Source organism: Callorhinus ursinus, unplaced genomic scaffold (genome assembly GCF_003265705.2).
Source record: "Callorhinus ursinus isolate GAN/ISIS: 27379988/994484 unplaced genomic scaffold, GSC_fseal_2.0 scaffold34, whole genome shotgun sequence".
NCBI classification, from domain to species: domain Eukaryota; kingdom Metazoa; phylum Chordata; class Mammalia; order Carnivora; family Otariidae; genus Callorhinus; species Callorhinus ursinus.
Genome location: NW_027397096.1, coordinates 12757361 through 12773518, shown reverse-complemented (window position 1 = coordinate 12773518; position 16158 = coordinate 12757361). Strand labels below are relative to the sequence as shown.

General features: G+C 37.8%; 1 protein-coding gene across 5 annotated transcripts in view; it reads left to right on the top strand.

The window, feature by feature from the left end:
* The window catches only part of VMP1 (vacuole membrane protein 1), a 139429-nt gene that overhangs the window by 26626 nt on the left and 96645 nt on the right, over nt 1-16158 (top strand). For all 5 annotated transcript variants that reach the window (XM_073879545.1, XM_073879544.1, XM_025851556.2 and 2 more), the window contains exon 5: nt 259-369. In XM_073879545.1, coding sequence (XP_073735646.1) covers nt 259-369 — 111 coding nt within the window. The remainder of the gene's footprint in view (nt 1-258; nt 370-16158) is intronic.

The following is a 16158-nucleotide window of genomic DNA, read 5'->3' as shown; positions in this document are numbered from 1 at the left end:
AAATGTCATTTGCAATAGTAGGATTTTAAAGGTCTAAACACAAGCTTTATTACAATTAGATTAATTTTTTGCCTCTCTGCCATCACATACAAAAAGAATTAGGTCTCTTGAAAGGGTTTTTACTCTTAATGCTTTCTTCCTACTAGAAACTTATTTTAGTTGGTTTGTTTTATTTTGATTGTAGGTGATAAATAACACATTTTTGTTAAACAAATCTGTTGGGTTTTTTTTTTTTAACGTATCCTTTTTGTTTTTCAGTATGTGCAACGTATAGAGAAACAATTTCTTTTGTATGCCTACTGGATAGGCTTAGGAATTTTGTCTTCTGTTGGGCTTGGAACAGGGCTGCACACCTTCCTCCTTTATCTGGTAAGAATAACAATAAGCAAGATTGAAAGAGATGTTTTAATTGGTGCTTTTACTTCAGAAGTTAAAATTCTAAGATTTTTATTTACTTACCTTTGCATTTTAGAAGCATTCTCATCCTCAAATAAGTGTTTTAAGTTTGATTTAGAATTCTGTTTTGTTTTTCCTTTTGGGTTGAGGATTTAAAAAGAGAAGAGGGAAAAACCTTTGGGCAGATGAAATTGTTTACTTAAATTAATTCAGCCAGGAAATGTTTTTTTATCCTTCCAGATTTTGGAATAATGGTTCTTTTGCTTATGCAATTGTTGTTTTAATAGTTGAAGTTCTTTAAATGTACAAAATTCCATGTAAGGCTTAGAGTTAATTTGAGCAGTTTACTTTCTCTGTTAATCAGCAAATGAGATTTGGTGTCGTCCCTCGTGTCCTCGAACACCACGTATACACACCGGGATTGTCATTTTGGTGTTCTTACTGATTGTGATTAATGAAGTATTATGCATGTAGAATTAAAAGCTTTCTTAAGTCCTTTTAAATCAAAATATAAAATGTACCACTCCTAAAAATACTATTTTACTTACGAAATTAGAGAGATAAAAGGTAGGTTTTCCAAATGTACTGAAATTATAGCAGAGCTAGGGCCAGGGGATGAATAGCAAGACATCTAGGCACAGAATTTAAATGGCACTTTCAGGGTCATGTAAATATGGGCTTGTGAGTGAGTGTTTCATTAAATTTTGTGCCCTGGATGCCTCTCTTACTCTATTCCTGTTCCTGAGGAATTGAAAACAATTCCATATTTGAAATAGCTTGATCTTGATTGGGGAAACACAGGTGAAAAGTTGTCACAGTGGTACTGGTTACCTAATAAAGTTCAACACGGCAAACACTTCTGATCTTTATGCTTTAGTGAAGTCATTTCTGAAGCAGGGAAGATAAGTATTAATGGATGATTGTTCAGAAGGCTGCTGAATTAATGGCCTGAAGAATAATTTGAGAATTGATCTGTAATTCATAACTTCTCCAAGTTTATAGGACTTTAAAATCTCAAATTTTAGAATTCTGTTTGTGATTGGTTGCTGATTTTATCCCAAATAGGGACATAAATCTCAGAGAACTAATCCATATTAGTTTTTCTTAAATAATTACAGTTTTAGAAGTATAATGCTATATGAGAGGTTGAGGGAGAAGGGAAAAGAAAGAATTACAGGTTATAGGTTACCTTCTTTTCTAGACCTTTCCTCTGAGATTCCTTGGGAAAACCAGATTAAGGAATTCATTTGTAGCATTTGATTAATTTAGAAGTATCTAAAAAGCAACCCTGGTAGCAGATTCTGCCGAATCTTAAAAGGGATTCTAAAGAAAATTAGAAATTGCACAATAAGTTAAAGATATTTGAAACGAGGAAGTTTTATGTTTCCTGTTTCTTTTCCTATCCATGAGAAACCTTTATAAAATGACATTTATAAAATATCTTGATGTGAAACATTATTATTTTAGTTCCATTGATCCATGTATCCAGTAAAGAATTTAGAAACATACAAATGATCATTTATTATAAAATTCATTTGAGTGAAAAGTTAAGTCTTTGCTTCCATAAATTAAGTAGTTCTGCTGGGGGATCAAAGTGCAGATTTAATGAAGTGTGGTTAGGCTTTTCACAAGTGTAGAAGGAATTCTTCAAGAGCTATTTGAAGGAACGTATTATACTCTCATTAAAGTCAGTACTGTATGTTATACTAGTTTAGCAAGTATGAAGATTTAATCAAGGAACATCTGAAATTGTGTTGTGTTATACATAAGAGCCATATATAAGTTGTTTTTTATTATTGTTATGTTAATCACCATATATTACATCATTAGTTTTTGATGTGGTGTTCCATGATTCATTGTTTGTGCATAACACCCAGTGCTCCATGCAGATGGTGCCCTCTTTAATACCCATCACCAGGCTAACCCATCCCCCTCCCCTCCTCCCCTCTAGAACCTTCAGTTTGTTTTTCAGAGTTCATCGTCTCTCATGGTTCGTCTCCCCCTCTGACTTACTCCCCTTCATTCTTCCCCTCCTGCTATCTTCTTCTTTTTCTTTTTTCTTAACATATGTTGCATTATTTGTTTCCGAAGTACACATCTGTGATTCAACAGTCTTGCACAATTCACAGCGCTCACCATAGCACATACCCTCCCCAATGTCTATCACCCAGCCACCCCATCCCTCCCATCCCCCACCACTCCAGCAACACTGAGTTTGTTTCCTGAGATTAAGAATTCCCCATATCAGTGAGGTCATGTGATACATGTCTTTCTCTGATTGACTTATTTCACTCAGCATAACACCCTCCAGTTCCATCCACGTCATTGCAAATGGCAAGATCTCATTCCTTTTAATGGCTGCATAATATTCCATTGTGTATATATACCACATCTTCTTTATCCATTCATCCATCGATGGACATCTTGGCTCTTTCCACAGTTTGGCTATTGTGGACATTGCTGCTATAAACATCGGGGTGCACGTACCCCTTTGGATCCCTACATTTGTATCTTTGTGGTAAATACCCAGTAGTGCAATTGCTGGATCGTATGGTAGCTCTATTTTCAACTGTTTGAGGAACCTCCATACTGTTTTCCAGAGGGGTTGCACCAGCTTGCATTCCCACCAACAGTGTAGGAGGGTTCCCCTTTCTCCACATCCCCGCCAACATCTGTCGTTTCCTTACTTGTTAATTTTGGCCATTCTGACTGGTGTGAGGTGGTATCTCATTGAGGTTTTGATTTGGATTTCCCTGATGCCGAGCAATGTTGAGCACTTTTTCATGTGTCTGTTGGCTATTTGGATGTCTTCTTTGGAAAAATGTCTGTTCATGTCTTCTGCCCATTTCTTGATTGGATTATTTGTTCTTTGGGTGTTGAGTTTGATAAGTTCTTTATAGATTTTGGATACTAGCCCTTTATCTGATAGGTCATTTGCAAATATCTTCTCCCATTCTGTCGGTTGTCTTTTGGTTTTGTGGACTGTTTCTTTTGCTGTGCAAAAGCTTTTTATCTTGAGGAAATCCCAATAGTTCATGTTTGCCCTTGCTTCCCTTGCCTTTGGTGATGTTTCTAGGAAGAAGTTGCTGTGGCTGAGGTCGAAGAGGTTGCTACCTGTGTTCTCCTTTAGGATGTTGATGGACTCCTGTCTCACGTTTAGGTCTTTCAACCACTTGGAGTCTATTTTTGTGTGTGGTGTAAGGAAATGGTCCAGTTTCATTCTTCTGCATGTGGCTGTCCAATTTTCCCAACACCATTTGTTGAAGAGACTGTCTTCTTGCCACTGGACATTCTTTCCTGCTTTGTCAAAGATGAGTTGACCATAGAGTTGAGGGTCCATTTCTGGGCTCTCGATTCTGTTCCATTGATCTATGTGTCTGTTTTTGTGCCAGTACCATACTGTCTTGATGATGACAGCTTTGTAATAGAGCTTGAAGTACAGAATTGTGATGCCGCCAGCTTTGCTTTTCTTTTTCAATATTCCTCTGGCTATTTGGGGTTTCTTCTGGTTCCATACAAATTTTAGGATTATTTGTTCCATTTCTTTGAAAAAAGTGGATGGTATTTTGATGGGGATTGCATTGAATGTGTAGATTGCTCTAGGTAGCATTGATATCTTCACAATATTTGTTCTTCCAATCCATGAGCATGGAACATTTTTCCATTTCTTTGTGTCTTCCTCAGTTTCTTTCATGAGTATTTTATAGTTTTCTGAGTACAGATCCTTTGCCTCTTTGGTTAGATTTATTCCTAGGTATCTTATGGTTTTGGATGCAGTTGTAAATGGGATCGACTCCTTGATTTGTCTCTCTTCTGTCTTGTTGGTGTATAGGAATGCCCCATATATAAGTTTTCTGATGGGGCACCTGGGTGTGGCTCTATACTGGGCATGGAGCCTACTAAGTTTCTCTGTCCCTTCCTTCTTACACACTCTCTCTCATAAATAAATAAATCTGGGGGCGCCTGGGTGGCTCAGATGGTTAAGCATCTGCCTTCGGCTCAGGTCATGATCCCAGGGTCCTGGGATCGAGTCCCGCATCGGGCTCCCTGCTCCTTGGGAGCCTGCTTCTCCCTCTGCCTCCCTCTCTCTCTCTCTCTCTCTCTGTCTTTCATGAATAAATAAATAAAATCTTTAAAAATAAATAAATAAATAAATAAATAAATCTGAACAAATAAGTAAAAATTTTGTGGCATTATCACTGCTAATAATAACCTGGGGTCCAGAGTGGATCAGGCCACAAAGTAAATTTGATTTTTGTTTGTGAGTATTTAGAATTATTTCATTTAAAATTTTTTTAAGATTTTATTTATTTATTTTATTTTATTTATTTGAGAGGGAGAAACAGAGTACAAGCGCGGAGAAGAGGGAGAAGCATGCTCCCTGCTGAGCAGGGATCCCAACATGGGGCTCTATCCCAGGGCCCTGGGATCATGACCTGAGCCAAAGGCAGACGCTTAACTGACTGGCCACCCAGGCGCCCCTAGAATTATTTTAAATGTGCTAAAATTAAGTACAAGTAAAACAACCAGATCCGCATTTTGAATACATGATACTGGCTGTAGTGTGGTAGATAGATTGAAAGTGGGAGAGAAAGAAGATGGGCAGTTACAATAGTCCTTCTGAGAGACAGAGGCTTCCTTAGAGGTAGCAGGAAGTATGGAGAGGAGGGGAGATTACAAAAAAGGACTTGCAGAGAGAAGGCAAGCAGAATGATGCCAAAAGATGGCATAAATTTTTTAATATTTCAGAAGAGTGGTTGGAGTGGTATTAGCATTGGGATGAAACAAGACAAATCTTAGAGAAATGTGACTAGTACAATCATATAAATGATTTTTTTAAAGATTTTATTTATTTGAGAGAGAGAGCACAAGCAGGGGCAAGGGCAGAGGGAGAAGAGGGGTCTCCGCTGAGCAAGGAGCCTGATACAGGACTTGATCCCAGGATCCTGGGATCACGACCCGAGCCAAAGGCAGACGCTCAACCAACTGAGCCACCCAGGCGTCCCGTGACTAGTACAATTATAAAGATGTTGTGACTTAGTTATGTGGGAAGGAGCCAAAGATAATTGTTGGTTTTTGACTTGAGTGAGTAGATATTGATACCATTAACTGAATAGAAAACAGTGTTGTGTTCACTTGGGTATTCAGTATGTATTATAAGTATCTAAAAAGAGAAATTTAAAAGGATGCTATAATTATATTGCAAGGTAGGTGACATTTTCACCTGATCCAAATGGGTTGCTGCTGTCAGTGATTGGACAGAAAAAAAGGGAAATTTGCAAAGGACTAAGAACTCCCCTCCCTCCCTCCCTCCCTTCCTTCCTTCTCTCTCTCTTTTTCAAGAGCAAGCCCGCAAGCAGGGCAGAGGGAGAGATAGAATCTTATGCAGGCTCCATGCCCAGTGCTCAATCTCATGACCCTGACTGGGGTCATGACCTGAGCCAAAACCAAGAGTTGGTTGCTTAACCAGTGGAGCAACCCACACACCCCTCTTTCCTTCCTTCCTTCCTTCCTTCCTTCCTTCCTTCCTTCCTTCCTTCCTTCCTTCCTTCCTTCCTCCCTCCCTCCCTCCCTCCCTCCCTCCCTTCCTCCCTCCCTTCCTTCTCTTCCCTCTCTTCCCTCTCTTCCCTTCCCTTCCTTCTGAGTAGCTGGCTGGCTTGCTTTGTTTGCATTCTTGCTTTATTTTTTGGACCAGTTTTAGGGTTGCAGAAAGGATAAAGTTTCCATGTACCATTTTACACACACACACACACAGACACACACACACAGAGCTTCCCCTGTGTTTTGTTTTTTAAATGGAGTATAATTGACATGAAATATATTAGTTTTAGATGTACAACATGATGATAGTTTCACTGTTAAAAACATCTTACTTTGGTATGGTACATTTGTTACAATTGAGGAGCCAACATTGATATATTATTAACTAAAGCCAATTGTTTACATTAGAATTCATTTTTTGTTTTACAGTTCTATGGGTTTGACAAATATGTAATGTGATGTATCCTCCATTATAGTATCATATGGAATAGTTTCACTACCGTAAAAATTGCCTGTGTTCCACCTATTTATTTCTACCCTCCACTTCTCCTCTGCCCACAAACCCTTAGTAAGCACTGATCCTTTTATTGTCTCTGTAAGTTTTGGCTTTTCTAAAATGTCATATAGTTGGATTTACACATTATGTGTCTTTTTCTGCCTGGCTTCTTTCACTTAACAGTATGCATTTAAAATTCCTCCCTGCTCAGCAGGGACTTGCTTCTTCCTCTGCCCCTCCCCACCACACTCTGTCTCTCAAATAAATAAAAATCTTTAAAAAAAAAAAAAAAGAAAGAAATTCCTCCATGTCTTTTTATGAGTTGCTTCCTCATTTCTTCTTTTTCTTTTTTTTAAGGATTTTATTTACTTATTTGACAGAGAGAGAGAGAGCACAAGCAGGGGGAGCAGCTGGTGGAGGGAGAGGGGGAAGCAGACTCCCTGCCGAGCAGGGAGCCTGACATGGGGCTCAACCCCAGGACCCTGGGATCATGACCTGAGCTGAAGGCAGACGCATAATGACTGAGCCACCCAGGTGCCCCTACCTCATTTCTTTTTAATGCTGAATAATATTCCATTGTCTGGATGTACCTCAGAGTTTGTTTATTCATTCACTTATTGAAGGACATCACAGTTATTTCCATATTATGGCAATCATGAATAAAGCTGCTATGAACATTCATATGCAAAATTTTTGTGTGTATATGAGTTTTCAACTCATTTGGGTAATTACCTAGGGACATGATTCATGGATTGTGTATATTAATTACTGGTATATAGGAAAGCAGTTGACCTGTGTATTAACTTTGTGTACTGCAACCTTGCTATAACAATGTTTCAGGACTTATTTATTCTTTAGGATTTTCTACATTGATAATCATCTCATTTGCAAATAAAGACCGTTTTATTTCTTTATCTGTGTACCCTTTCATTTTCTATTCTTACTGCATTACCTAGGTCTTCCAGTATGATTTTGAATAGGAGTGATGGGGGAACATCATGCCTTGTTCCCAGTCTTAGTGGGAAAGCCTCTAGTTTCTCATCATTAAATATGTTAGCTGTAGGTTTTTTGCAGATGTACTTTATTGAGTTGATAAAGCTCACTTCTCTTCCTTGTTTGCTCAGAGTTTTATCATGCATCAGTGTTGTCAAAAGAACACTTTTTTAGGGGCACCTGAGTGGCTCAGTGGGTTAAGTGTCTGCCTTTGGCTCAGGTCATGATCCCAGAGTCTGGGGATTGAGCCCTGTATCAGGCTCCACTCCTCTGTGGAGAGCCTGCTTCTCCCTCTCCCTCTGCCACTCCCCTGCTTGTGTGCACTCGTGCTTGCGCTCTCTCTCTCTCCCCATCAAATAAATAAATAGATAAACACTTTTTTAGACAAAGGTGATCAAAAATGGGTGAAAGACCAATATAGCAAACAAATTCAGTATGTAAAGGCTTTGTTAAAAAGAAGTAGAAAGACTTAGTATATGACATTTCCATTTGACCAGATTATCTTTAGTTTTTAGACCTTTTCATTTAGACATAGGCTTTCCTTCCAGGATTCCTTAAGTGTAATGGGGCATATGAAGAAAAATGAGCATCTACAAAAAATAATTTTCAGGGAAGTTGAGCGAAAGGAAAATACAAGATGTCAGCGGTCTTTATTTTTCAATTGCCTGGTTGAGATGGACGTCAGATTGCAAGAAGTTAACACCATTGTTACTACTTGTTAGTACTACTTGTTAATACAATAGCAAACTTTATCATTGTCCTTGTCTAGTAATACTAACTAAAGTCGATTCTATTCTTTTTTAATCCTTATTTGGTATTTACTTTTATGGTATACATACCTTTGGGGAGATTTTGCATTCCATCGTATTTAACTCCAGCCATAGATTTGCTTTGACCAATGAAATGTGAGCATAAGTGATAACTATTGCTTCCTGGCAGAAGCTGCAAGGTTTGTCATACTCTTTCACCCACCCATTGTATGAAGATGGAGCCTGAGACTCTATAATGAGCAGATTCCCTTTACCATCCTGCGATGGGTATGTATAGTAAGGGAGAAATAAAGTTTGTTAATTTACTTAATTTGGGTTGTTTGTTATTATAGCTTATCCTGAATGATACCCTAACAATTACTGAATGTTTACTATATGCCAGGCTGTGTGCTCAGCACTTTACATAAATTACCTTATGTAGTACTCCCAAGAGGAAGGTAGTCAATAACCAATAGGGTATCAGATGTGGAGGAAAAAAATTATTCAATAAGTATAGACTATCCACTTGTAAATTTTGTAGTTATAGAAGAGATAAAATAGAGAGGAAACCAGAAGCAAAAGCAGAATCAAATAAAGGTTTAAAAATTTGATCTGTGTTATTTAAGAAGCTATTCTAAATAATTTGTTTGTACTTTTAAAACTTAACATTTTCTTGGTGATGATCTACAGAGTTTATCCTTTATAGATCACCACTCCTCTTGCCTTGTATCTGTGAAGTGTGATTGTGTTTGGAAAGTCCTAATTATACCTCCTTTCATTTATGAGCCTTTATTCTCACATAGGGATGTGATACTAACATTCTCATGTCATATATTTTTATGCTAATGAAACTGGCACATTTTCTATATACATATATAACTCCTCATCAAGAAAACAAGTCACCATGTGAGGAGCATAGTCTGGTCAGAAATTTAACTATCCTTTTGATAATAATTTGTAGTAAAAAAGGGAAAAAGAAACCAAATTTAGCAAAAGGAAAAGATTTCATTCATTCTTCTTCATAGTACTCTTTACTAGAAATCATGGCTTTAAGATGAAATAGGGGGGAAAAATGAAATAGGGAAATTTTTCCTGTTTAAAATAAGCAAAATTTCCCAATTAGGTTCTTCTCAGTATGAAAGTTACCTCTTTTAAAAGTTTCATTTAGGTAATTATAACTCATTGTACAACTAAATGGTGATCTCAAAGTTCCTACAATATTAGATACCTGTATCTGCCTTTAAAATGGAAAGATTATCTTGGCGTCTGGTTGGCTCAGTCGGTAGAGCATATGACTCTTGATCTCAGGGTTGTCAGTTCGAGCCCCTCATTGCGTGTGGAACCTACTTAAAAAAATAATAAATAAAATTGAAAAATTGTCTTGGTTTTTAAGTTTGTTAATCAATAATTTCATTTCTATTTTAGGTTGAAGTTATAAATTAATTCAGATGCCCTGAAGGTTCTTATTACTTCTTTAAACATCAGAAGTAAAAGTTGTTTGATCCACATTAAATTTAATGAAAATCAATAGAGAAAAATGACTAGTGTGGGCTACCATTAAATTTTGTAAATTGATTTGAAAACAGTGGAAATCTAGTAGTTTTCAGAGAACAGATATCTAGCCACAAAGGAAAAGTTAGATACTGTTTATGCAGGATTACTGATTACTAACCAGAGAGTAAAGGAAGGGGAGTGAATGGATTTTTTTCTCAAGGGTCAAGGGGAATTAGTTGGGCCTTTAGGTTAGTTGTTTGTTCCATTAATTGTAATAGTCATCAGATGGACTTCAGGAGATCTGTTAATGCCCTGAAATTATACATGTTGTTATGTGTCTTTGCAAATATGCATCTTTCTGGCAAAAGGGACCTATAATATTACATTCACCAAAGACTGTAACCCATGACAGGTTAAGAACCACTCTTCTAGAACTTTTTTCAAGTTCTTCTAGAACTTTTTTAAGTGTGTCTGTACTTTTTTAAATATGTCTATATTTGGCTGCCACTAGGTGGCATTGCTAATACAATCAACGTACGGTACTGTATTTGCAAATTCTATTCTAGATAAATATGAAACCCTCAAAAAGTTTTACTTAAAAACGTATTCTATTATTTATCTGTATTTATACCTACATAATACCAGTTAATGGAAAATAAGTTTTCCTAATAGTTTTCCATATTAATTAGTTTAACAGTTATTAGCCTTTCTTTCTGTTGTAACATAAATATTTACAGGTAGGACATACTTCCTTGGCATGGCCAGTTTCAGATATAATGCTGTAATTCCATTCTTTTCTTTATTATTCAGGAATATGCAAGTGATTGAAGATGATTTTGTTGTGGGACTAAAATCTTTCATTCCTATCATGGAAGGTGATAGGCATATTGTCAAACAGCTGGGTTTGAATGCTTGATCAAATATTACTAGCTGTGATATTTGGCAAGTTTCTTAACTTTTAAACCTTAGTTTATTCAACTGAAAATGGGAATGATAATAGCACAAGCCTGTTTTGAGAATTAAATGAAATACACATGTACACTTTTCAGTTCAGTGGCTAGTATAAAGTCCTCAAGAAATGATAGCTACTATTATCATTAATCTTTTTTTAAAGATTTTATTTAGATACTATCATTATTCTTACTCTGATTTTATTTAAAGAGCAGTCATTTCATTTTACATAGTTTAGCTATTATTCTTAAACAATTTTTTTTTTTAAAGATTTTATTTATTTGGCAGAGAGAGAGACAGTGAGAGAGGGAACACAAGTAGGGGGAGAGGGAGAGGGAGAAGCAAGCTTCCCACCGAGCAGGGAGCCCGATGTGGGGCTCGATCCCAGGACACCAAGATCGTGACCTGAGCCAAACGCTGCCACTTAACTGACTGAGCCCCCCCAGCCACCCCAAAAATTTATTCTTTATTTGAGAAAGAAAGAGCGCAAGAGCAGGAGAGGCAGAGGGAGAGAGAATCCCAAGCAGACTCTGCACTGAGCCCAGCTGGGGGCTCAATCTCATGACCCGGATATCACAACCTGAGCCAAAACCAAGAGTCAGAGGCCCAACCAGCTGTGCCACCCAGGCATCCCTGGAATGGTATCTTTAAAGGGCTAAAAGAAAATAGCTAACAACGGAGGATTCTATACTCATAAAGTATCCTGTGAACTAAAAAATAAAGATACTAGCAAACATTCTCTAAAGGAAATACTAAAAGGTGTTCTTTGAATCAAAGAAAAGTGATTCTGTATTGAAGCCCAGTGATTCTGTATTGAAACCCTGTATTGAAAAGAGTAAATATATGGATAAATTTAAATTAAGATGGATAGTAATGATAATGTCTTGAGAGATTAAAATATATAAAGAGAATTAAAATACATCATCTACAAATCAGATTGTAGTAATTGAAATTACTGAAGATTATTCTAAGGTATTTGCATTGCCCTGTTAAAGGCAAGATACTAATTTATATAACACTGTAATAAACAAGGACTTACAATGTTTAGAGTAAGCACTACATGGGGTGCTCGGATGGCTCAGTCGTTAAGCGTCTGCCTTTGGCTCAGGTCATGATCCCAGGGTCCTGGGATCGAGCCCCACATCAGGCTCCTCCTCAGTGGGGAGCCTGCTTCTCCCTCTCCCACTCCCCCTGCTTATGTTCCCTCTCTTGCTGTCTCTCTCTCTGTCAAATAAATAAATAAAATCTTAAAAAAAAAAAAAAGAGTAAGCACTACAAAAATGTAGTGCTGTCAAACTAATAGGGGCAGGTAAAAATTGTTTTTAAAATTTATTTATTTTATTTATTTTTTTAAGAGAGAATATGAATGGGTGGTGGGGAGGGCTAGTGGGAGAGGGAGAGAATCTTAAGCAGGCTCTCCACCCTGCATGGGGCCCAACACAGGGTTCTCGATCTGACAACCCTGAGATCATGACACTTGCCGAAGTCAGAAGTCCAAGGCTTAACTGAGCCACCCAGGCACCCCCAAAATTGAGTAATTTTTAAAAAATCAAGCCAGGGGCACCTGGGTGGCTCAGTCAGCTAAGCATCTAACTCTTGATCTCAGTTCAGGTCTTAATCTCAGGGTTGTCAGTTCAAGCCCTGCATTGGACTCCATGCTGTTCATGGAGCCTACTTAAAAAGAAAAAAACAAACAAAAAACCAAGCCAAAAGAAGACAAGGAAGGACAAAAGGAACATAAAACAGGCAGGATGAATAGTAACCATTGCTGGTAGATTTAAATCCAAATATATCAATAATTATATAAATATAAGTAGAATAGATATTCCTTCCTGTTGTACAAATAAATGTAAAAGAATATTTAATGGAGGCACCTGAGTGACTCATTTGGTTAAGTGTCTGCCTTCGGCTCAGGTCACAATCCCAGGTCCTGGGATCAAGCACCACATCTGGCTCCCTGCTCAGTGGGGAGTCTGCTTCTCCCTCTCCCTCTGCCTCTCTCTGCAGCTTGTGCTCTCTCTCTGTCTCTCACCCATTCTCTCTGTTTCTCTCTTAAATATATAAAGAAAATAGTTTTAAAAAATATTTAATTGTTTGCTGTATACAAACTACATACATAAAATATGAATACATAGAAATTAATAGTAAAAGGTTGGAAAAAGATGAGCCCATTCATTGTCAACCAAGAAGAACCTTATGTAGCTATATTGAAATCAAAGTAGGAGTATGAGATAAGAAGTGTTTATAGAATGCATTCATTCTTTTTTTAAATTTTGTTTTAAGTAGGCTTCACACCCGGTATGGAGCCCAACGTGGGGCTCAAACTCACAACCCTGAGATCAAGACCTGAGCTGATATCAAGAATCAGATGCTTGGGGCACCTGAGTGACTCAGTTAAGTGTCTGAGACTTGATCTCAGGGTCGTGGATGGAGCCTGCATCAGGCTCTTGCTGGGTGTGGAGCCTGCTTGAGATTCTCTCTCCCTTTCCTTCTGACCCCCACGCTCGGTCAGTCACTCTCTCTTAAAAAAAAAAAAAAAAGTTGGATGCTTAATGGACTGAGCCACTCAGGCACCTCTAGAATGCATCCATTCTTTGTTTTTAAGATTTTATTTGTTAGAGAGAACATGAGCTGGGGTAGGGGGAGGGCAGAGGGAGAGGGAGAAGCAGATTCCCTGCTGAGCAGGGAGCCTGATGCAAGGCTCGATCCTAGGACCCTGGGATCATGACCTGAGCTGAAGGCAGACACCTGACCATCTGAGCCACCCAGGTGCCCCAGAATGTATCCATTCTTAATAATAAAAGATTCAGTTCACCAGGAAGATGTAACAGTTATAAATCTGTATTTGTTTAATAATATATACTCAACATATAAAAAGAAACTTGGGGCACCTCTCTAGCCCAGTCTGTAGAGCATGCGACTCTTGATCTCAGGGTTATGAGTTTAAGTCCCCCATTGGGCATAGAGCTTACTTTAGAAAATAAAAACAAATAAAAAGAAAAATTTGGCAGAACTACAGAGAGGTGATAACTTCCACAAATCTGGAAAATTAATAGGGGAGTGTAGTGTAATTGTTGGATGCGAGGTCAACATATATATAACAATTGTATTTCTATAGGGGCGCCTGGGTGGTCTGCCTTCGGCTCAGGTCATGATCCCAGGGTCCTGGGATCAAGCCCCACATCGGGCTCCCTGCTCAGCAGGAAGCCTCCTTCTCCCTCTCCTGCTCCTCCTGCTTGTGTTCCCTCTCTTGCTGTCTCTCTGTCAAATAAATAAAATCTTTAAAAACAAAAAAAAACCAATTGTATTTCTATATACTACAGTAAACATTTAGAGAGTGAAATTTTTCAGATGTACCATTTTATAATAGCATTTTTAAAAGAGCAAAAATCTAAGAATAAATTAATAAAAGATGTGGTTGGCCTCTATATAAATTGTAAAATATTATTGGAAGTAGAAAGATACAGATAAAAGGAGTGTATCATATTTACAAATTAAAAGATAGAATATTGCAAGGCTGTGAGTTCTCCCAGTTTTAATCTACAAAATCAGTTCAATATCAGTCAAAACTTTGTAGAAATTGACAAACCAATTGAAAAAAGTTTTCATTGCAGTAACTTTATACTCAGTCTTTTTTTTTAAGATTTTATTTATTTATTTAACAGAGAAAGAGGGAGAGAGCATAAGCAGGGGGAGCAGCAGGCAGAGAGAGGGAGAAGCAGGCCTCCCCGCTGAGCAGGGAGCCCAGTACGGAGCTCAATCCCAGGACCCTGGGATCATGACCTGAGCTGAAGGCAGAGACCTAACAACTGAGCCACCCAGGCGCCCCGCTTTACAATCAGTCTTAACAGCCAATAGGATATGTCCCTTTATTGTGTGTTTCTGTTTCTTGATCTGGATAGAGGATATGCTATAATAATTAATTAGGATATATGCATAATGCACTTTTCTATATATGCTATACTTAAATATTCTGTTTTAGTACAGAATTTTATAGTCTGGGGGTACCTGGGTGGCTCAGTTGATTAAGCATCTGATTCTTGTTTTCATCTCAGGTCCTGATCTCACAGGTTGTGAGATCAAGCCCCGGGTTGTGCGATTGAGTCCCACGTTGGGCTCCGGCTCAGTGGGAGTCTGTGTGGATATTCTCTCCCATCTGCCGTTTACCCCTGCTCATGTGCTCGCTCGCTCTATCAAATAAACAAATCTTTAAAAAAAAATTTTATAGTCCATTTGTCTACATACAAATGAGTAATGTCTGCTGTAGTTATTTTATTTTATTGTAAGTTTTATTTATTTAAGTAATCTCTATACCCCACCTGGGACTCAAACTCATGCTCCTCCAATTGAGCCAGACTGGCACCCCCTCCTCCAATTGAGCCAGACTGGCACCCCTGCTGTTCTTTTAAATTGGCATCTAACTACTTCATAAAATCAGAAATATTCGCTTAGATAACATTCATTTTTCTGAGACTTTTTCGAACTAAGACTGCAAACAAATGGGTTGTCTTATGTAGTCTCAAAAAATTGAATTCTTTCGTAAAATCATCACTAGTAGTTCATTTCAGTTCATTTCAGAAAGCTTGAACATTTCCTTAGTGTAAAACATTCTGAAATACTATGTGAATTACAAAAGGAATTGGGTATATAGAGGAGAAGATACCTATTACATTAAATAATTATGCTGCAGGATATTGTGGTAAGTACTCTCATAGCGATATAAATTGTTTTGGGACCCCTAAAATAAGGAGGAATTCTCTTGGAGAAAGAACAGGAAAAGTTCATAATATGGGTTTGTTGAGGGAAAAGCAGTGAATGCAGAGACATGAAAGTAGGATATCTTGGAAATGGAAAGAAGACCCATGCGAGATAATAGGTTGGTGCCAAATTGTGGAAAGCTTTGAACATCAGACTACAGAGTTTATGTGTCGTAAAGCGTTTTTCAAACAAGTTTTAACGTGTTTTAGGAACATAACTCTGGCAGCAATGTGGAGGGTAGATTTGGTGGGGAAGCAACTGAAAATGAGTCCAGTTAGAAGGCAGCTGTCCAGGTGAGAGGTAGTAATTACCTGATTTAAAGCAGTGACAGTAGGAAGGGTTTCAAATTTGAGGGATTGGATAGTGTTTGAAATTGCAAGTAGCTGAAATAAGAAAAATTAAATATGCTATAAAATGCAGATACTAAAGTATGAGCTTCACTTCTAAAATATAAGCTCTTGGGGCACCTGGGTGACTCAGTTGATTAAGTACCTGACTCTTAATTTCGGCTCAGGTCATGATCTCAGGGTTGTGAGATCAAGCCCCATGCTGGGCATGGAGCCTGCTTAAGATTCTCTCTCTTTCTCTCCCTCTGCTCCTTCCCCCCTAAAAAAAAAAAACCAAGTATATAAAATAAAATATGAGCTCTTTAAGGACAGGAATTTTTTCTACCCTGCTTACTGCTGTATTCTTGGTATCCAGAATAGTATCTGGTGCATAGTAGGTGTTCAATAAATATATGTTGAATAAGTTAGTATAAAATAAAATCTTTGAAAAATC